Genomic DNA, 23,600 nt, shown 5'->3' on the forward strand with positions numbered 1-23,600 from the left:
TTCCTGCATCTAGCTCACCTTTGGTAAATAATGAAAGAGCGGCCCAATCCATATTAACACGATCAGGACAACGGCACTGGTGAAGAGCCCAGAAAGCTGTGGGTAAGAAAGCCTGATTAAGTCATGGCAGAGTAACAGAAAGGCAATGGGTTTATTGGGAACCAACCAAAAAAAAAAGTGTGCTTTGTATTGCATAGGACCCAAGAGGTAGTGGTAGCAAGGAGATAAACAGATCTTAATTCATCATTATGCTAATACAAAGCAATCCTTGGGCTTCCCAGATAGCTTACTAGGATACCATCTCCACAGTGGTGGGTTTCAAATTTTTTTACTACCGGTTCTGTGGGTGTGGTTTAGTGGGTGTGGCATGGCTTGGTGGGTGTGGCTTGGTAGGCGTGGCAGGGGATGGTTACTGCAAAATCCCAATCAGCTGGGACTTGGGAGGCAGAGAATAGATGCGGGCGGGGCCAGTCAGAATTTTTACTACCAGTTCTCCGAACTACTCAAAATTTCTGCTACTGGTTCTCCAGAACTGGTCAGAACCTGCTGAAACCCACCTCTGGATCTCCAGAAAACATGAGACAGATTTCTCCCTCTAACACTGGCAGGAAAGCACTTTGGATAGGAAAGTCTAAATTCTTTCTCTTCCCTAAACACTGATATCATTTTCCCCCCATGTTGTAAACTTCAACATTAAGTAGGAGGAGAAAGTGGTAAAGTCCAAATTTGGACCAAAATAATGAAGAAAGAAGCCACAGATCCAAGGCTAAGGATCTAAACTTTCCTTGCTCTCCACCATCTCCTTGTTCCAGAGAAATTAATAGAGCGGTCCTTAAACCAATGTAAATAATTTTTTTGCTTTGATTTTTTTAAAATAAACAAAGACAGAAGGGCATTGTTCTTTTCTTAGCCTCATTTCTATCGTTTATTCCTAAAGGAGTTGTCAGCCTTTAACTTGGATAAAATTGGAATCATTATCCAGATTAATCTTGAATACAGGATTATTCATTTTGAAATTATGTATCCATAATTGAAGTATGGTGAAGAACACTTTTAGCATAAGGCATCCAGTGGTGGGTTTCAAAATTTTTTACTACCGGTTCTGTGGGTGTGGTTTAGTGGGTGTGGCTTGGTGGGTGTGGCAGGGGAAGAATTCTGTAAAATCTCCATTCCACCACACTCCAGGAGAAGGTTACTGCAAAATCCCATTCCGTCCCAATTCAGGGAAGGTTACTCCAAATCCCATTTCTTCCCGATCAGCTGGGAATTGGGAGGCAGAGAATAGATGGGGGCGGAGCCAGTCAGAATTTTTACTACCGGTTCTCCGGACTACTCAGAATTTCTGCTACCGGTTCTCCAGAACTGATCAGAACCTGCTGAAATCCACCTCTGGATCTCCAGAAAACATGAGACAGATTTCTCCCTCTAACACTGGCAGGAAAGCACTTTGGATAGGAAAGTCTAAATTCTTTGTCTTCCCCAAACACTGATATCATTTTCCCCCCATATTGTAAACTTCAACATTAAGTAGGAGGAGAAAGTGGTAAAGTCCAAATTTGGACCAAAATAATGAAGAAAGAAGCCACAGGTCCAAGGCTAAGGATCTAAACTTTCCTTGCTCTCCACCATCTCCTTGTTCCAGAGAAATTAGTAGAGTGGTCCTTAAACCAATGTAAATAATTTTTTTGCTTTGATTTTTTTAAAATAAACAAAGACAGAAGGGTGTTGTTCTTTTCTTAGCCTCATTTCTATCGTTTATTCCTAAAGGAGTTGTCAGCCTTTAACTTGGATAAAATTGGAATCATTATCCAGATTAATCTTGAATACAGGATTATTCATTTTGAAATTATGTATCCATAATTGAAGTATGGTGAAGAACACTTTTAGCATAAGGCATCCAGTGGTGGGTTTCAAAAAATTTTACTACCGGTTCTGTGGGTGTAGTTTGGCGGGTGTGGCAGGGGAAGAATTCTGTAAAATCTCCATTCCCACCACACTCCAGGAGAAGGTTACTGCAAAATCCCCATTCCGTCCCCAATTCAGGGGAAGGTTACTCCAAATCCCCATTTCTTCCCGATCAGCTGGGAATTGGGAGGCAGAGAATAGATGGGACGGGGCCAGTCAGAATTTTTACTACCGGTTCTCCGAACTTCTCAAAATTTCCGCTACCAGTTCTCCAGAACTGGTCAGAACTTGCTGAAACCCACCTCTGATTCCAGCACTCCCTAAATGTATATCTTGCTGATCAAATACGAAAGCTGAGAGATTCATACTTCATGTTCAAACAGAGGCTCTGTACAGCTTCATCAGAGGTGGTGGTGGGATTCAGCCAGTTCGCACCACTTCGGGAGAACCGGTTGTTAACTTTCTGAGTAGTTTGGTAAATCGGTTGTTGGAAGATCATTAGGGCAGAGAACCGGTTGTTAAATTACTTGAATCCCACCACTGATCAGAGGCAAATACACCCCCTGCCCCCCAGCATGGAAATGAGGAAATAGTAAAAGGAAGACCTATTGGTGACTCTCACTGAAGGCTGGAGTGCCATAACCCAACCAAGAATCAGATTTGTTATTTTTGTTTCCTGGTTGGAAAATATATAATTAGAAGAGTCTTGTATTTGAAACATCTCCTCCAAGTTAGTAAATCTTCTTGGTGTAAGTTTTGAAGACAGAGACATCCTGGCAAGGAAAAAAAGGTTGGCCAGCCACTGTTATTGCCACATCCACATCCACAACAAAACTAAACATCTTTCATGCTTTTGCAGAAATATATATATATATATATATATATATATATGTATGTATGTATATATATATTTGTATGTGTGTGTGTGTATAAATATATGTGTGTGTGTGTGTGTGTGTGTGTGTGTGTGTGTGTGTATAATATATATATATATATATATATATATATATATATATATATATATATATATATATATATATATATATATAGCGTAAAATTGGAAGTATCTTGGCGACGTTTCAATGAAGTCTCATTCGTCATCTTCAGGCTTCAGCCGTGCTTTTGGGAGCTTCTTGCTCTCAGAAGCACGAAGCTGAAGCCTGAAGATGACGAATGAGACTTCGTCGAAACGTCGCCAAGACACTTCCAATTTTACGCGGGAGAAAACCCGAATAACCAAAGACCTACATACAAACACCCGCAAAAACCTCAGAAAACATATATATTTATATATATATATAGATGTATTTACATCTATATATATATATATATATATATACACACATCTATACACACACACACACACACACACACACACACACACACACACACACATATATATATACACACACACATCTCAAGCAATCTGCTGTTTGTTTCTGATGTATTTAAGCAGCAAAAAGAAATGTGCCAAATAATACATTCTCCAAGTACCTGTGTGTGTCCACCAGTACTCTCCAAAATGTTAGTTGTAGCCAGAGTGGCTGAACTGGGGAAACAGGTGAACAGAGAAGAGACTAGGTTTGAAACACCATGAGCCAGAAGTTCCTGTGGAATAACAGAGCAAAAGCAGGTTGATCTCTGGTTATTGTATGGCACAAATAAGCATAGTTTTAATTGGATTTATTATCTAATCTACCTCTTTCCAATGAATTCTGCAAATACTGTAAATTCACAAAGATCGCAGTAAGAATCTCAGAGAATTATCGTTTCCAGAATTCCACAACTGCAAAAACTATTTGAGAGTTAAAATCTGGCTTAGTTTTGGCTACTCTGAGATTTGGCTTTGAAATGTCTGCTCCAACGCTTAGCCAAAGCCTATTAAAGTGAACATGAACAAAATGCACCTTCGGGAAAACATCTCCAACTTGAAGAACATTTAATATGCAGCTTGGAAAACCCCACTATCTTCAGTAATGAAGACGGCAAAAACATCCATTGCTTTGCCGTCAGCAGGACCTGAAGCATGGCTGGGGGAAAAAATGGGTAATGCAGAACCCAGCTACAGGAACTTCTACAGCAAAGTTCAGCCCTAAACTTCAGATCCTGAAATGAAAGCGTCCATTTGCAGAGCAAGCGCACAATGAAAAAGGTTTAAGAATGGGTTTCATGAGATATTTTTCAACTACCTGATGAAGCTGTGAAAAAGAATCAAGAATTGGGTAGCTCCTATTCTGTCTGTCACTGATATCAATCTGAAACTTCAAGTCAGAATCAGAGGCCCATTCAATCTGGCTGTCAATTTAAACGTAAAAGGAAGAAGGACTTTGGGAAAACCAGATCCTTTAGGATGCAAGGAGTTAAAACAGACTGACAAGCATAAGGGGATGGGCAGCTAGGCAGACTCCTTGACCGGAAGTCTCCATTTCTTCCTTTTTGAGGTGACCCAGGCTCCCAGGATGGGCACACACCTGGTTGGGATCAATGACATAGTGGTACTTCTCAGCGTAGATCATGGCCAGGGACACTGAGATGGCGTAGGCCACGAAAGCGAGGGCCACCGTGTCAGCCAGCACTTGGGGCAGCAGATGCAGAGCTGGGAGCTGGGGCTGTGGGAACCTGCATGAAAGAATGGTGGAACGGGAATCACTATGTGCCGGGAAAGAGATCATTCATTGCCCCTCCCCGTCATCCATCTCCAGCATCTCCAGCTGATCACCACATGGTCCAATCCAGAGCATCAGGCTAATGACAGGATATTGCATTTTCGATGCCATGCCAATAAAGTGGCAGTGCCCTTGCCTTTAGCCAATGTGCAAAATGGGGAAGATGGAGATAAGGAAGGTACTTACCCGGCTGGGAGGTGCCCAACAATTTGTACATTATAGTGGGTATTCAGAGAGGAAGCAAAACAGATTCCGGTGGCCAGCAGCACCTATCGCAAGAAGTCAAATAAATAACAATTGAAAGAAGTGCTGTCCGCAACATCTTTATTTTAAAAAAGCCATCGTCTTTGAACAAAATTGATTGCAGCTGTTAATATCTAGAGATCTGAAAAAATCAAGTCTCTGCAAGTATATTGATCTCTCAAATATATTTTGCCGCAATAGGGCAACCTGAATTTATTAACTGTGTTAGGGATGAATACTGAACTGAGTTAAGGATTTTTTTTTCTATGTCTATGCTAAAGCTGGCATACGTGTCTTTAAAAAGAAGATCATGCATTACATCAGGGGTCCCCAACCTTGGCAACCTTGGCAGCTTTGCTGGCTGAGGAACTCTGGGAGTTGGAGTCCACAAGTCTTACAGTTGCCAAGGTTGAAGACCCCTGCATTACATAACTTGTGTTTCTGTTGGGCAAGTGCTGCAAAATATTGCAACAGAACGTCAGTAGTATACTGGCAGTACGTCCAGTAGTCTAGGACGGACTAGGTGAAATGGCACCATCCCCTCCCTTTGTGATAAAGCCAGTCAAAAGTACAATTGTAGAAAACCCACGGTTGACAGAAGCTGAAAATCTTTAATGCGCTCGGTGGTGACAAAACCAGCAACGCATAGCTGATAGAACCTAGATATCTTTCCTGGTTTTAATCAATTCTCCCTGCAGCATACTCCTAGCACTATTTTTTTCAAAACAGTGCAAGTCCTGTTTTCTAGGCACAGATTCAGTATTTTTTCAGAAATATGCTAAATTTCGTTTGTAAGGTGTCTGTGGAGGACTTGACAAACAGTGCAGAAAGAATGGATCAGGCAGATACCTCTGCAGAAGCCAGGTGTTCAGTCTGTCCTGCAGTCCAAGACAAAATGGCGGTGAGGGCAGTTTCCAGCGACTGGACTGGAGGATCTGCCCACAACAGGAGAAGCTAGCTATTTAAAGCTGCCCATCCCTGTTTATGTTAGCAATTTGATCGTGACTGAAACATGCTAGAGTGTGTCAATGACAATCAAGGTCAGAAGAAGAGGGAAAGCACCCCTTTCAAACTGGAATAACTGACAACATTAAGCTGCCTCAAGACCACATTTTTGTCATGGTTAGGTGGACATGAGGATGAGGCCAAAGACATTTCAATAGCTATTTGTTTGCTTCTCTGTTTTTTAAATGATGTGTTTACTACAAAGGAATCCTTAACATCATTTGTAGTTTAGTCCTAAGTACAACAATCAGCTTTTCTTGTGATACCCACTACTGGAACAATGATCTACCTACAAGCTCTTCCCAGTGGTGAAATTCAGATTTTTTTACTACTGGTTCTGTGGGCGTGGCTTGGTGGGCATGGTGTGGCTTGGTGGGTGTGGCAGGGGAAGGATACTGCAAAATTGCCATTCCCTCCCCACCCCTGTGGGAAGGGTATTACAAAATCGTCAATCCCACCCCACTCTGGGCCAGCCAGAGGTGGCATTTGCAGGTTCTCCAAACTACTCAAAATTTCTGCTACCGGTTCTCCAGAACCTGTCAGAACCTGCTGGATTTCACCCCTGGCTCTTCCTCTGTTCTTTCAATCACTTCTTTTGGCCTCAGTGTGTGTGTGTGTGTATGTGTGTGTGTTTGTAGGGGGTGTAATGTATGTTTATAATCTAAATATATTGATAATCTCAAGAAACAGACAAAGGAAGCAATGAATTCTGTGTACATCAATTTGTTAAGTTAAAGAATGAGTTTCTCCAACTGAGGGCTGTCAGTGGCCGTATTCGATAGAGTGAAGGCTCAGTACTTGCCATGATTATCTCTCCTGGGATGGGGACCCACATCCGGCTACGGTAGCGGTGGTTGATTTCTTTGATCGGTACCAGCACAGCTAAGCAGAGCCCAGAGATAAGCAGTTCTGCCATGTTGGTTAAGGGCAATGCTTCCACAACAGATGCCAGTGTCTAGGAAATAACACAGAGATAATTGAATAAACAGAATTTAACATATGCTCATTGAGCAGCCTGGGAAGACAAGGCAGCAAGTACATTTACTGAACCCGTCCAGCAGCAGTCACTAAGGGCCTTTACAGACTGGCTCAGCAGAGCTGAGGATCCATTGTATTTTAACCTGGGGAGGGAAGGAAAGACAAAGCATGGCTAAGCTGTAAGAAAAGATACTGACAAGAAATGCAATGCAAACCTGGAGGAAGGTACAGGAGAGCTGTTTAGCAGAAGAGTCCCAAGATGGAGGAAAACATGAGAAAGAAACTCACAATTCCCTATCTTGATTTTGTTTTGTATTAAGATGGGACAGGCAGAAGCTTTGGCAGGCTGTCAAGATTCTGTTCTTTTTAATACTACAATAAAGAACATTTCTGCAATCCCTGCAGTGCCAGTTTCTTAAATGACCTACTTAGAAGGGTAGACTCATAGTAGCGTAGAGAAACAAACATCTTCAGTACAGGTAGTCCTCGTCTTACAACAATTTGTTTAGAGACCGTTCAAAGTTACAACAGCACTTTAAAAAGTGACTTAAGACCATTTTCACACTGATGATTGTTGCAGTATGTGATTTATATTTGGATGCCTGACAACTGACTCACATTTATGACAGGTTTTTTTTTTTGTTTACATTTATATCCCGCCCTTCTCCGAAGACTCAGGGCGGCTTACAGTGTATAAGGCAATAGTCTCATTCTATTTGTATATTTTTTACAAAGTCAACTTATTGCCCCCCCCAACAATCTGGGTCTTCATTTTACCTACCTTATAAAGGATGGAAGGCTGAGTCAACCTTGGGCCGGGCTTGAACCTGCAGTAATTGCAGGCTCTGTGTTCTAATAACAGGCTTCTTTACCAGCCTGAGCTATCCCAGTTGCAGTGTCCCGGGCAGTAGTGGGTTCTACTTGCCTTCGCTACCGGTTCGTAATTGGGAGCACACGGGCAGCGCTTCTACACATGCACAGAACCTTCTGCGCATGCACAGAGCGTCCGTGATGACGTCCGAGTGGGTGGGCGGAGCCTCCCGCCACCACCACTACCTGTTCACCCTAATCGGGTTGAACTGGTAGAAACCCACCACTGGTCCCAGGGTTATGTGATCCCCTTTTACGACCTTCTGACAAGCAAAGTCAACAGGGAAGCCAGAGCCACTTAACAATTGTGTTACTAATTTAACAACTGCAATGATTCACTTAACAAATGTGGCAAGAAAAGTTGTAAAATTAAGCAAACGTCACTTAACAAATTTCTTGCTTAGCAAAAGAAATTTTGGGCTCAGTTGTGGTCGTAAGTTGAGGACCAGCTGTATATTAGAACAGGGTTAAGTGAATTAGAGATAAGAGGCATCTTCTCTCTTCATAAATGGCCCCAGAGTGTCCCATACCTTGAAAATAGCAAAGTAGCCATTGGGGCGTGGTAAGGATATGCCCAGGAGGCTCTGTAGCTGAGAAACCACCACGTGCAAGGCTGCGGCACTAGTAAAGGCCTTGACCACTGGCTCCGAGAGGTAGGTGGAAAGGAAGCCCAAGTGAAGCAGAAACATCATGACCTGGGGTTAAGGAAAGAGATATCTGGGTTAGTTATATGAAATTCCCTAGAAAAAGATGCAGTGCTTGGTTTTACCTCTTCCACAGGTAGAGAAAGCCACACAACAAAGGAGCTGCTGTTAACTTTGTTCCTTTCCAGGTAAAATTAGAAAATTTTCTCTTCTGTTTTTATTTCCAGGCTTATAAATACGTTGTAAGAACCCTTAAAACTTCCTTTAACTAACTCAGCAATCTTTGTTTTAATGAATCAACTTTCTAATTTTTATATTTATGTGAACATAAGCTTGAAATATATGAATGCATATGTGTATATATATATCACACGGGGGACAAAGGAAGTGATACAAAGACACGTTGAAAGCCTCCTTCAAGTCCCTGGATATTGACGCTACCTCCTGGGAAACCCTGTCATAAGATCGATCAACATGGCGCACACTGATCCACCAAGGCTGCCAGACATCAGAGGACAGAAGAACAACCATACAATAAGAGAAGCGAGCACTCCGCAAAGCCAGAGTTGTAAATGCTGCAACAATGGTGCCCACACATGTTTACCCGACATGTGGCAGAACATTTCATGCCCGTATAGGCCTTACCAGCCACCTGCGGACACATCGTGGGTAGCCCACAACCTGCTAGATGTCAAGGTCCTCTTTGAACACGATGGACAAACATCATCATCATCATCATCATCGTATATACCATCTTTCCCTGAAAATAAGACCCTGTCTTATATTTTTTTGAACCCCGAAATAAGCGCTTGGCCTTATTTTCGGGGAGGTTTTATTATTTTGGGGGAGGCTTATTTTGGCGCATGCGCTCAAAAACCCGATTGGGCTTATTATCAGGGGATGTCTTATTTTCAGGGAAACGGGATACATATACATATACATATACATATATATACATATACATATACATATACATACACATACACATAAAATAAAGATTCCCCTCGCACATATGTGCTAGTCGTTCCTAACTCTAGGGGGCGGTGCTCATCATACACACACCTATATATATGTGTGCCACATTGCTGAACTGAAAGTTCTGGACAGTACATTTAAGTGATCTTTAGGGATCGCTTGGCCTCACTGTTATCACACTCACTATATAAACACTATAAAACAGATAACTAGGAAAACTGCATAGGGACTTTTTAAAAAATTAAAATATTTTAAAGTATTCTGTTAGTGCTGGTTTGCTTGTTAAACTCAAGAAAAATTAAAGCAAAAGCAATAAAAGAAAAACTACAAAAGTCAACAATGTTTTCAAATATCATCAAACAATACATGAAACATGTCAAATTACATTTAGATTGCTTCACAATTCCTTATTAAATGAAACAGTTTCATTAAATGGACAAAACTAAATACTCAAGTTTAGAAAGAACGTCTTTCTAATTTGTCAACCCAACATTCTCACAGCGTGATAACACAATCACTCGTGCAAGGTCTCCCCATTGGACCCATCTGCACAGGCCTGATAAAGTTACAGCATCCCTGGGAACTCACCATGAGGAGCCCCATGAAAAAGGCCACGGCGGCAGCTACCTCAATGCGTTGTCTCTCCAACAAGGTGACTTCAGCAGGACCTGTGCCATTGGACTGCTGGGGGATGGGAACCAAGCGCTCCACCACGGAGCCTGTCATCAGACTGACCACAGCAAACGTGCCTGTGGAGGGGGAAAAGGATGAAGTAGGAAGACAAGGTTTTAATCTCCTGGCTAAATACCCACCAAGTCCAACTGTAAGGGCGAGGAATTAGGGACTTATGGGAACTGGAATCCAAAAGAAGTGAAGGATGACTATTTTCCTCTTCCTACTCTATTACGTAACACTCTTTGACACATTGCAGGATGAAGAGCAATAAGAGTTACCTTAGCAATAGAAGTTACCCTTGATTTGAACAACACCCTGGGCCTTGCAGAAAAACTGATATGTATGAATAATATCCAAAAGGAGAATTCCCAGCACTAATTAAAAGACACTCCTGTTTTCTCCTTCCCTATTTCTGGGATAAGAAAGGAAAGTATAAGATTGGGAGAACTCATCTGGATTTCTCATCATATTCTTTGAGTAAATCAAGGAAATGGACAATAAAAACTCAATTCATTTGCAGTAAGCAATGCAGGACTTGACCTGAGCATCCACCATAACTCAACACTCAATCCAGGGTGTCCACATTTCAAGTTCATGTAAAGCATTAATAAAATCATACTTAGCCTAAGCATAATATACATAATATTATGTTATAAATGTAGGTCTGCAAAAGATTACCTCAAGAAGCACCCCAAAGAGTATTTCCCCAACCAGAAGCCACAGACAATCACTGAATCCTGACAGATAGGTCTTCTAGGACAGGGGTCTGCAACCTTACACACTCAAAGAGCCATTTGGACTCGTTTCCCACAGAAAAGAAAACACTGGGAGCCACAAAACCCTTCCCATGCCTGACTATTTCTTGAGCGGCCAGAAAACTAGCATATGTAGTTGAATGAAACTGTTTTCTTCTGAAACTTTTTCTTTTCTTGGACTTAACCATTGTTGGCCTACTGGGGGTTGAAAAGCTCAATAAATTGCGTGCTGGTGGGTGTCGCACATTGGCGGTTGTGACATATATTTTGAGTGACGGAGAGCCACAGCAGAAAGGTGAAAGAGCCACATGCGGCTCCAGAGCCGCAGGTTGCTGACCTCTCTTCTAGGGGAATATGCATCCCTAAGACTCATGAATGGTGAGCTCCCTGTTTATCAGAATGCTATTAGCCAGAAGCATGCATGTGCAAGCAATCTGATATATTGTGGTGGCCACGAGGTATCTGTGGAAATATCATATCATGGCAGTAAGTATAGCTGTCAACAGCCAGTTCAAGAATCCAAATAAAACTCCATTCATTCATTCCATTTCCAAAAATCTTACTGTTTATGGAATAACTACATGTCGAAGCAAAACTAACTTTGAGGTTCTCAGACACTAGTTCATAGACTTGAACAATATTTCCCTAGCCAGACCAACCTCTCATGTAATCCATGTAAATAATGTCATTTTGTTATGGGAACTGTCTACTTCAACTCCACACCTGCTACGATGTCCTTGGAAAGGTTTCAGGCTCTCGCGGTCTTCAGCGAAATCATAGAGGTTTCATTTCTCCATCGAACCCATTCTAAAGCAATACGTCCCCTCCCCTCATTCTAATGGCAAGTTGAAACAATGAGGCACCTAGCTGCCAAAGTTTCATTCTGGACAGTAGCTTCAGAAGCAGCATCTTGGTACCTTGTACTTGAAATGGGGAGGGGCATGAAATAAATACATATTCTGTGTGTGTGTGTGTGTGTGTGTGTCCCACACAGAGCTAGAAATGTATTCTCTTACTTTCTGGAACATAAGGAAGGAACCTGCGTTCAGATGCAGATCCCAGGAGACAGGACTAGGCACCGTTATTTCAACTCTAGAAAGTTTATGGATGTCCAGAAATGTTAACACAACTGCCGATCATATCTGGATACTTGAATGGATTTGTAAACAATCAAAGCATTCCAGATCAATTTGGGGAAGGCAGTTTAAATAAGGATTCCAAAGAGTTAGGAGACAGAAAGTTGGTAATCTGGAGTGACCTGGGTCTTACCTACCTGTAGACACATGACGCCCTGTCCCAAAAAGCATATACAATAAGGCTGGGAAGAATGAAGTGTAGAGCCCATAGATTGGAGCCACTGAAGTGAGCAGAGCAAAGGCCATTCCTGCAGGAAGAACAAAAAGAAAAAGTCATAGAATCCCCAGTAGTTCTAAAGACAAAGAATGAACTATTAGGTGGGGCTAATAGTTCTAATAATAGAATGAACTATTAGGAAAGTTGATTTCCAAGAACATAAACTCTAAGTCGTAGGTCTGGTTGCCCTGCCAAAACACTGCTATTATCAGTTCCTTTGAGGTAACAGAAGGGACAGAAGGCTTTAGCTCTATCGTCTGCCCTTCCTATTGTAACTGGGTAGAGTAGAGAGGATAACAGCCAATAAATTATTTCATTTTTCAAATAATATAGGACTTAATCTTGGATAAAGAGTTGACAAAACAATAACCTAATGCAGGAACAAGCAACCTGCAACTACACAGGGACATAGAACTACAACTCCCATTATTCCTTGTCATTGGCTGTTCTGGTTGATGAGAGGAATTGACATCCACGGCATCCAGGTGTATCTCTTGATACTTCAGTTGAACACAAAATTTTCCCAACTTTCTCCACATGCAGAGCATTTTTCTCACTCTTGTATTGAGTATCTATAACCCACAAATATTTAGATTCAGTATGGTAGGTAGCATGGCTTCTGATAATAGAGAAACATTTCCAGGCTTCCCATTCCTGACATTCAGATAACAAATATCACCCCATTGCACTTCTTGAAAAAAATTACTTAGCTGAAGAGTAAACCTTTGATTCAATAAGTTATCCAAGGTTACTTACCAAATTTCATAGATATAAATGAAATTATTCTATAACCACATCAAATCAGGGGTGAAATGCTCCCAGTTCGGACTGGATCACCCGATCTGGTAGTGATGGTAGTGGGTGGTTTGGATAACCGGTAGCAAAAATCCCTGCCTCCCCCATTCCCAGCTGAGTTGCGCAATCATCTGAGGTTTTTTTTTTTAACTTTTAAAAGCATTTTTTCTTTGGCTGAAAAAAATGCTTTTAAAAGTAAAAAAAAGCCTTTGATGATCGTGCAGCTCAGCTGGGATCATCAGAGGCTTCTAAAACCTCTTTGGCTGAAGAGGTTGCAGAAAAAATGCTTTTAAAAGGCTCCTCTGACAATCCCAGCTGAGTTGCCTGATCATCAGAGGCTTTTCTTTTCTTTTAAAAACATTTTTTTTTGCCTTTAAAAGAAAAAAAAACCTCTGACGATCAGGCAACTCAGCTGGGATTGTCAGAGGAGCCTTTTAAAAGCATTTTCGGCTGAAGAGGTTGTAGAAAAAATGCTTTTAAAAGTAAAAAAAAGTTGGCCATACCCACCCAGTCACATTACACCCCCCCACACACCAAGCCATGCCCACAGAACTGGTAGTAACAAATTTTACATTTCACCCCTGCATCAACTGCTTCCCACCAACTCATCCCAATGCAGGGAGTGTGAACACAGTTCATGATAATGAACCTTTATATTTTTAACGTGTTGAAAGCTTTGCACTGCTTCATGTAAACAGCCACCAGCTTCTGGAAACAGAAATGCATGATTTTGAATGTGGCATTTTAACAGGAAAATAGCTTCTCTCACGCCGCTCAAGGTTTGTTCAAAGCACCTCCAATTTTCTTTGATGGGACCTATGAATGACTGGCAAAACCAGTCTTCTTTCTCTCTGTCAACAGTTAGAGGACGACATGCAACAGCAATCTTGGCTGGGGACTTGGCACCGTGCACGGCTTTAACGCCAGCTCAGCTGCCTTGCCAAAGGCTGGGCTGGCAAAGAACAAACAGGGAGGGCAAGCAAATCATGAGCCCAGTCTAAAGCAAAAAAAAACAACAAAAAACATCTAGGCACTCTGCCTCGTTTTACTTTGCTTTTATCTACTGCGCCGGATAGCTGCATTCTCTCACCAAAGACAGAAAGATAACCTAGAGAATAATCTTTGGAGCAAGACTGACTACTCACCCTGTATGCAATTTCTTAAACTAAAACCCATAAGGCTTCCTCCCTGGTAAGTGCGCAGAAAAAGGCAGCCGTCCAAAACTAGACAATGATTATAAAGTGTGCAAAGAGAAGCTAACTATCAAAAATCCTAGAAGGGGAAGAAGCAAAGAGAGGTGAAAGGAGAGAGGTGGTTAGAAGAACAGCAGAGAATTGAATTACCGTACGAGGATGGCAGCTGGATTTGGGACTCTGTGCACGGAATCAGGGACCATTTGGGAAGGCAGGCAGACACAGCAATCAAAATCCAAGTAGAAAGGAGAGTGGAGACCAGACCTTAAGAAGAACAGAGGAGTAGTTTGGAAGCACAAGAAAGTAGAAATCCTCCTGCCCCAGAGAAGTGGAACAGGTATCAGAATCTGCAGGAGGAGGAAAGGGAGAATGAGTGAGAGAAATATTTTTTTCCTCCAAAAAATGAGGTCAGAAATAGGGCATTCCTCTCAGGCCTATGAGGAAAACAGAAATAAAACATTTGAGACTGATTTTGGGACAACAAAAATCCATGGAGGAAGAGAGAGAAAGAGAGATCAATGGAAGGACAAGTATAGAACAGAAATGAGTCAAAGTCAAGGATATTGTTTGCCTATCCCTAAATTTGCCTGTTTTGTTGTGCAGTTCAATAGACCTTTCCGAAAGGGAAGAACTGCTACGCCTGTTCTGGCTGCAAAATTCTTGGGCACATGACTACGAGCTCCCAGGTTAAAGTCTTTTGTTCACCTGCTGTTGCATGACCCTCGCACATCCACAGACACCCACATTCAAACTCACCTTGAGGGATGTGTACAACGCCCACGGTTAACCCCGCCACCAGGTCCCCCAAAAGCCATTTCTTCGGCTGGTACTTGGGCAGCCAATTTGCAATAGGCAGCCTGCTTCTAAATAAGTGCAAGGCTGCCGATCTGGAGCAGCGGCAGCAACGGTTCAGCCTGCCCTTCACCATCCCTGCTAGGCTGCTCTCCGGCTCCAGGGGCACCCCATAGACTTCTTGGAAGCTCTCTTGGGTGTAGATGCCGCGGTACAAGGCCAAGGTGCTCATGCTGAGGGTGGCAAGCCGGCTGACAAGATGCTCCCTCTTACCTTTTATTCTGGGCTAGACTTGACTTTCTTAACCAATCAAAGACTTGAGGAGCTGGGATTCTCCTCCCTCTGGAAAGCCGAAGAGGTTTTGGGCAGGAAGGAGGAGGAAGCAAAGGGGCCAAAGGTCAGTCGCCGGCCACCAGGCGGTCTCTGAGTCAGCACTCCAGACACTTTAGCCAGCATCCCTGCAGCCGGAGACTTCCCTCACTGGAACAATACCGTTCTTGAATTTCAGTTCAAGCTCCTGTTCTTTCAAAGCATCTGGATTGCTTTGTTCCTCTGCCTTAGCACCAGGGCTGGGGAATCCTAACTGAATGCCCCTCACGACTACTTAACTTTCAGCAAATTGTCAGAAAGTTTAACATCCATACGGGGGTTATCCCGGAGAACTGGTTTCAAGCTTCCCTTGATTAAAAAAATAAATAAAAATGCAGCAACTTGCCTGCTCAGTGGTGCATAATTCAGAAAGCGTGTTTTTCCCATGTCGCTTGTCAGCTGTTTTCTGAACACAATGTAAGGTGTTGGTTTAATTCCTGAACACAATGTAAAGTGTTGGTTTAAAGCCTGAACGACATAGGAGCTAATTCTGCCGAGAGATTTTCTATCTGGATGCAAATTTGCCTGCACATTAGGGCCACCTAAAAATACATCCTTCTTGTCTGAAATCCATTTTTGGGGGGGGGGCGCATAGGAGAGGGTCTTCTCCTGTGCGGCTTCTAAAGCAGAAAATATGCTCCCTTGGGAGACAAACTTGTTCCACTTTGGGAATCTTTTTCGCTTCAGCCAGCTTTTTTCAACTTGGGATAGTTTTAACAGTGATTGCTATTGTTTTAATTTCTTTGTACCGTATAATTAGCCCCCTGAAAGTCAGCATATATAAAATGATATAAGAACTTGCAGCATACGTCACATTTGCCAGTTAACTGTAGACAATTGCTTGGTAATCTCATCAAGGCATCTGTATAATAAATAATAAACATAATAAATATAATAAACAAATAATTCCCTCAACACTGTCAAACTATTTACTAAATCTGCACTACTATTCATCATTCCCATTGCCCATCTCCTTCCACTTATGACTGTATGACTGTAACTTTGTTGCTTGTATCCTTACGATTTATATTGCTATTGATGGTTTCTTGATTGCTTATTTGTACCCTATGACTATCATTAAGTGTTGTACCTTATGATTCTTGATGAACGTATCTTTTCTTTTATGTACACTGAGAGCATATGCACCAAGACAAATTCCTTGTCTGTCCAATCACACTTGGCCAATAAAGAATTCTATTCTATTCTATTCTATTCTATTCTATTCTATTCTATTCTCGGTTACTGTCCAGTATTATGGCTCTGACATAGAATCCCTTCCTCGCAAAAAAGGTGGGCAGCCTTCATGTGGATAAAATAATATTTTAATAAGATCTGAAATGTAAACTAGATCAGAGAATCCGCATTCTAGTCTTCTTGGCCTGTTTTAAACATAGTGGCAAAAAGGTCCAGTTTGAATCCAAGCTTTGCTATAAAGAGAAAGGGAAAAACACTTAATCTTCATATATGAACTATTCCAAATCTCTGCTCAAGGATGCTCTTAGCTGTGAAGACAACAAGCCAGGAACTGTGTTGAATCTAATTCCTCTCCCCTGTCCCGTGACTATGAAGAATGTGTGGGAAGAGAAATTGAGATAAATATCACATGGAAAAAAGAGGATGCCTCCTCTCTCAATATCAAGACCATGACCTAAATCAGAGACCCACAGATATACCTAAGCATAATTAAAAAGAAAAGCAGGTCAGGAACTCTCATGTTAGTTTAAATTAGGTCCAGAGAGGAAAACTTGTAGAAGATGAATGGAAATGATTTGTTCTGATAAGAGTAGAACTCGGGCATTTTGATTAGCAATGTTTTAATAGTGGCTCTGGTTTGTGTCTTGGCCTCCCTTTAAAAGAATATCTTTCTCTCTTGTTCTATCTTCACTATCTCTGTGCAGGCACAGATTTGCCCAAAGACACCCAACAAGCTTCATGACCAAGGAGGATTTCAACAAAAGTTCCTTCCTGTCCAAGTCCATGCCTACTCCATGAATGTACTACAGCAGGGATCTGCAAACTTGGCTCTTTTAAGACTTACGGACTTCAACAACTCCCAGAGTTGTTGAAATCTGGGAGTTGAAATCTGGGAGTTGAAGTCCACAAGTCTTAAAAGAGCCAAGTTTGTAGATCCCTGTACTACAGTAACGGTCAGCAGTTTGGAGTAGTGTTTAAAGCATCAGACTAAAAACCAGAAGACTGTGAGTTCTAAACCTGGCTTAGACACAAAGCCAGCTAGGTGATTTTAGGCTAGCCACTCTCTCTCAGCCCTAGCAAAGAGACAATAGCAAACCACTTCTGAAAAATCTTGCCAAGATTAATCTAGGCAGTTGCAAGAAGTCAAATACTGACTCAAAGGCACACACACAGAGAGACAAATACACAGACACACACTCAGCAGGGGATAGGGCAGATCAAAGGAGGCATGCCTTCAGACTATGTGTAATTTACTTATGGAATTCATTGCCATATGGTCTTTTTAAAAGAGTAAGATAAATTTGAAAGGCGACAAATGACAATGAGTGACATTTGGTTAGGATGAAAAAATCAGTTGGTTCTGCTACCACTGGCTAGTTCTCCCTTTACCCAATGAATATCACCCAAAGCTGGCCCTGTGCAAGTAAATGATTGTTGATCTGCAGTCTACAGTCATAAATCTACCAGTCCTACAGTCTTAGTCTACAGTCCTCTACTTCATTGAGGTTAGTCAGTTAGAAATGACACATCTGTTTAGATGATGAAGTCCAGGGGTGAAATACTCCCGCTTCGGACCAGATTGCTTGATCCGGTAGTGATGGCGGCGGGTGGTTCAGAGAACCGGTAGCAAAAATCCATGCCCTCCCCCATGCCCAGCTGAGCCACACGATCATCAGGTTGTTTTTTTTTACTTTTAAAAGCATTTTTTCAGCCGAAGAAAAAATGCTTTTAAAAGTAAAAAAAACAAATCTCTGATGATCATGCGGCTCAGCTGGGATCATCAGAGGCTTTTAAAAGCATTTTATTACAACCTCTTCGGCCAAAGAGGTTGTAAAAAATGCTTTTAAAAGCCTCTGATAATCAGGCAACTCAGCTGGGATTGTCAGAGGAGCCTTTTAAAAGCATTTTTTCTACGTTTTCGGTCAAAGAGGTTGTAGAAAAAATGCTTTTAAAGGTTAAAAAACAAAGAAGGTTGGCCATGCCCACCCAGTCACATTCCCCCCCACCAAGCCACGGCCACAGAACCGGTAGTAACAAATTTTACATTTCATCCCTGATGAAGTCAACTGTGATCCATAACACTTTGTATAACAAATGTTCTAATCGTGAAGGTACCACAAGATTCCTCATTACATTGACTAGACAATCAGATGCTTGCTTGGCGATGCCCAGTATTCCTGCCCCTGATTGCCTTATGTCAGCTTTCTGATCAGAAGAGAATTCTAGAGTAATAGAAGCCACTTTCTCCTACAAACACCTTATCAACTGTATTTGGCAAGGTGGTCTTATATTCTCTGAATTTGCCTGAAACCATGAAACTGTCTATCAGCTATACCTTGCAAGTCTTTAAGATGCTTATCTCATTCCATCTTTCTTGAGAATTCACATAAAAATTAAGAAATGTATTTTATACAGAAGTCTCACAAAAAAGAAGAAAATATCCTATCTCCTATGATCTTTATTTCTCTTAAAAAATTCTCTTACACAAAGTTATAGAACACTCCTAAGGTCTTCATAATTTGAGGTTTTAATTGACTGCTTATTAATTGTGCCTCCTTTTCAAAGCACCATGTCTTGACTTTCATTTAAAAGTGTAAAGGTTTCAGAAATGTTAAAGATGTAATTGAAAGGCAGAAGTTTCTCTCCGTCTCTTGATTGATTCATATGTTATTATTAATTCTGTAAGCTGCTGAGCTTCTAAATTATTTATTTATACCTGAAATTAAAGTGTATCGATGTGACTTGCATAGGCCCAAACAGGGCCACAATCCTGTCTCCAAGAAGCATACAATTTGCTAAGATTACACAATTACATTTGGGTATCTTTCATTGCAAATATTGCTAAGGAAAAAAAATCAACTCACTCATTTGAATACTTGGATGTGACTGCTCTGGGGCTATAAACTAAATTGAAAAGTTGAAAAATCATCCCAGGAGGAGGTAACGGGGAACCATGTCTGTATTATTGCTAAGTAAACTACAGTTTTGTAGTAAGAAAAAAAACCCTAAGGTTTTACTTGGCTTTAAGATTTTATTTCGATCATAATGTACTTGGCTAAGTGTTAAGTGGCTACTAGAGTCTGATCACCATCAGGGAGGTCATCTCAAACTGTGGTTCACCTAACCAAATTGTGTGAGAATAAAATGGAGGGATGGATGTTACATATCTTGGGCTACTTGGATGAAAGATAAAGTAGTGACTGGAAGCAGGAAAGCTATTGGAATATGTACAAAGAGCAGCAGGCTCACCAACTGCAGGTTCCTACTTTTATGCGTACACAGATTACTTCTCAAAAGCAGCATATCTTTTGATCATTTTGGTAACCAAATTTGATGACCAGGTGAGCACAGAGGTGACCTCACAGTTTCTAGCATCTCTATTCAATGGAAGTCATTAACTGAAAGTGCAATTATCAACTGCAAACAATGAATTATCATTCTGAAATCATAACGCAAGAGTTTTGTTGTGATTTTACTTGACTCCTGATGATTCCATGTCCATATAATTTGTGGAAGTGGTTTGCCAGTGCTGGCTTCTGGATAACTGGTTTATTATGAAAAAAATGTTGTGGGCCTAAGAATAATTGGAATTCAGAAGGAGGTGTTGTGTCCTATAATTTCATAGAAAAGAGCAAGCAAAAATGAAAAAAGCAATTGTAGTTTGTCACAATGGCAATGGAGAGGAAAAAGGGTTATCATACAAATGTACTGGAATTGAAACATCTCAAATTTCTAGCCAATAGTAATATCATTAACCAGAATAAATACTTTCAGTTAGAGTACTCATCTTGTTTCAATCAATATCAAATAATCTTGTTCTTGACTATTGGTGAATCATTGATACAGTATGGTGTAAAAGGAATAGAAAGCATTAAGTTATCCAAGATGCAATTTTAAACGTGCTCTATAAATAATGTCTTTTCCGGCCTTGTTGATATCCAGATCTTGTAGCCAAATTCAGAAATTATGAAAAACCTTTAACCCGGCTTTCTTGGCAGTATATATTTAACCTGAGCTCTCCCTGCAAATTTGTTTTGTTTCCAGTTGCCTGGCCTTTGCATAACCTGCTTTAGAGAAAATCCATTTTTATAAACAGCTTAAAAAAAATAAAACAACAACTCAGGCCAAGAGTTGCTATCAAAACAAATGCTTCTCAGGTAGCCTGAAGCCCCAGTTCAGTACAGTTTTTCTGTCTTCTTTCTCTCCCAGTTCCATTACATTTGAACATGGAAAGAAAGTCACTGTTTGAAAAGAGGACCAAGCAGGGTTCACACACTCCATCACGATTCCAACTTCTAGTCTTCCCACAAAAACTTTTCAAGGGAGTAACAGAAGGGGGGGGAATTAGTTGGAGACAGAAGTTCCAGCTTTGGGAGGCACTGAAGAAGCATCTATTTATTGCATCCTATGCTGTATCTTTTCCATGCTTACAAGCAAATATTTAAGCAATTTGAATGGGATAGCAATCATGACAAAAATAAATTGGGGAAATGTAAATGTAATTTTAAGATCCTTATAGCTAATTATTCTCTCACACTCAGCTCAAATTACACATGGGCTTGTTGTTATGAGGAAAACTGGAGGCTGGACAACTACTTACGCTGCTTTCAGCTCCTGGTGAAAAGATGGAAGTAATAATTCATGAGATTAACGAATGAAGCCTTTTTATCCATTAATTAAAAGTAGGACAACCATATGTAACACAATATTTATGGCTTTTGTGCATGCACTTAAACACACTTCGCCAGTTTGAGAGAACTGTAGTCTCAGCACATCAAAAATGCACCCAGTTGGAAAACCTTGCAGTACAAGAATAGTCATCTTTGAGAAGATTTATGTGGCCTAAGTGAAATATATTATTGTATAGATTTTAACAGTTTTAGCTAGACAAACCAGTGCCCCATTGGGTCTTCATTTCAGAGATTATTTCCTTATCGAAACAGAGAAACTGAATGACCACTGGCAGGCAAAAAAGCAGTGGGAGCAGGATCAACTTCCTGCCTGCTTCCCCACTGACTTTCCTTGTAGGAAGCAGGAAGAGAGCAATGGAAATGATGATCAAGTGGCCATGGCTAATTGCAGATGACTTTGGTAGTGCTGAAGCAGTAGCAACTTTGCCACATTCAATTCCACAGGGATCTCAGATTTTGGATACATTCTGTTAAATTAGCCCATTTGAGGTACCTTAATTCAAAAATTATTGCCCTTTGATGCACCATTTTGCTCAGGTTATAATCATGACAAGAATTGTAGCAGTATACAGTTTGGTTTACAACCCTGCGCTCAATACAAAGAAAAAGCAACAACATCCTATCTATCAGATTCAATGCCATACGATGCTTAAAGCAGCCTTTCCAAAAAAATATCATGGTAATAAATAGGTTTGGATTATTTTTTGTTCACATAGACTAAATTAAGAAAAAAGGGAGAGACTTTACATAGAGAAATGTACAGAATCTCTATAAAATCACAATCCTCGTATTAAAAGTTGGAGAGATGTTCCCTGAAGATGGGCTCCAGCAAAAGTCCAAAAGCTTGGGAGACAAAACCTCTGGTCCCGGTGACTGACCCAGATTGGATCCTGCAACAATATTGGGACATGGATATTCGCCTTTGTTCCTATCACCCCAATAGCCTGAACCTGTAATTTAAGGTCAGTAACTTGAAGCTGTGCAATCGAATGTATGTGCGCTTACATACATTATAATATAGCACAATTTTTCACTCTGCCTCTGGTCCATCTTGCCTATAATGCCCTCAACACTGTCAAACTGTTTACTAAATCTGCACTACTATTAATCTTCTCATTGTTCCCATCATCCATCTCCTTCCACTAACTTTGTTGCTTGTGTAGGAATTTAGCACCCACCCCCCTCCTAGAAGAATGAAATATTCTAGGAAATATTTAAAAAAGCAGAATATTATACCTTCCTGGATGAGAAAAGGAGAAAAATGCTCTTGGAAAGCGGCCCCCACCTTTGTTAATAGCCCCAGAAAGACAAAAGACATCTTATCTACAACACAGAAGACCTTCAGCTCCAGGGTGATGGGATTAAGACATGGCCCTCATGACAAAGATAGGATTAGCCTCTACCCATCTAGCAACAGAATCTTACTACATGGCAAGGCTCAAGCAAGCTTGAGAGACATTGAGAGACCTACAACATTAGCTAAGACTCCCACCCCCGGGAGTGTGACAACCAATCAGGATACTCTTCCTGTGCCCCAGAAAGTTCAGAGCTCAGAAAAAGCATAAAGCCAGGGAGCACACAGGATCTCGCCCTTTTCTGTTCAGGATCTCAAGCCATGTGATCCTGGCCACCATTAAACCATCTTTCCAAGCAGCCTCCATGTTTCCAGTGTCTTTGTCCCCACTTGGAACTGAACCCAGATGGATATTTCTTCCAACACTTGTATCCTTACGATTTATACTGATATTGTTTCCTGATTGCTTATTTGTAGCCTACGACTATCATTAAGTGTTGTAAGTGTTGTACCTTGTTGAAGGTATCTTTTCTTTTATGTACACTGAGAGCATATGCACCAAGAAAAATTCCTTGTGTGTCGAATCACACTTGGCCAATAAAAAATTCAATTCAATTCTATTCTATTCTATTCTAATTCAGAAACTAAGCTGAACCAGATCCAGTTAATACTTGGGTAAGAGAGGAATAGCAGGGCTGCAGATGAAATAAAGACACCAAAAGGACAGCAAGGGTTATTTTGGTCCCGTTGCCAATAAATAAATAAAACCGTGAGCGGATATGTCCACGTGGCCGCCAGGAGGAAAAATGCAGGAATGTTACTTTTTTTTTTCTTTATTGACAATTTTCCCTAAGAGTCCCTACCTTAAATGGCAATGATTAGAGAGAGTCTAACCATTAGACGGCCTTAGACGATACGAAGGAGCCAGACGGCTTGTGACTATGAGCGAACCTTATTGGGGTCAAGGAAGTCCGGGTGGCCCCCAAAAGAGCCGCTCCGCCGCCTTAGCCCCAGCAGCGCCGCCGGCGGGCGCTGCTCCCGGCCCGCCCGCCTCGGCCTCGAGGAAACGCCGGCTTGAAGTGCGACTGCCGCGGCGCGGTCCCAAGGCCCGGGGGAAAAAAAAAAAAGAAGTCCATTCTTCTTCCAAGGCCTGGGCGGTGCTGCGTTTGGAAGGGCAGCGCTGCAATTCCTTCTATTGTTCCC

At 41.3% G+C, this 23,600-nt stretch overlaps 1 protein-coding gene across 4 annotated transcripts in view; it reads right to left on the reverse strand.

The window, feature by feature from the left end:
* LOC131190791 (solute carrier family 26 member 10-like) overlaps positions 1 to 23,391 on the reverse strand; it is a 42,008-nt gene extending 18,617 nt beyond the window's left edge. For 2 of the 4 annotated variants that reach the window (XR_009153313.1, XM_058168168.1), the window contains exons 1-9: positions 14,814 to 15,081; positions 11,990 to 12,100; positions 9,875 to 10,035; positions 8,198 to 8,362; positions 6,622 to 6,774; positions 4,758 to 4,840; positions 4,377 to 4,524; positions 3,400 to 3,513; positions 19 to 96 (exon numbers count right to left, since the gene is read on the reverse strand). Coding sequence is in view for 3 of the 4 variants with exons in the window: in XM_058168168.1 (XP_058024151.1) it covers positions 19 to 96; positions 3,400 to 3,513; positions 4,377 to 4,524; positions 4,758 to 4,840; positions 6,622 to 6,774; positions 8,198 to 8,362; positions 9,875 to 10,035; positions 11,990 to 12,100; positions 14,814 to 15,081 (1,281 nt within the window). In the remaining variant the exon portion in view is untranslated. Of the gene's footprint in view, positions 1 to 18; positions 97 to 3,399; positions 3,514 to 4,376; positions 4,525 to 4,757; positions 4,841 to 6,621; positions 6,775 to 8,197; positions 8,363 to 9,874; positions 10,036 to 11,989; positions 12,101 to 14,813; positions 15,082 to 15,122; positions 15,187 to 23,260 lie in introns of those variants that run through there. The other 2 variants (XM_058168169.1, XM_058168170.1) reach the window with 2 other exon arrangements.
* Positions 23,392 to 23,600: the final 209 nt, after the last annotated feature.

This window comes from Ahaetulla prasina, chromosome 2 (assembly GCF_028640845.1).
Source record: "Ahaetulla prasina isolate Xishuangbanna chromosome 2, ASM2864084v1, whole genome shotgun sequence".
Taxonomy (NCBI): domain Eukaryota; kingdom Metazoa; phylum Chordata; class Lepidosauria; order Squamata; family Colubridae; genus Ahaetulla; species Ahaetulla prasina.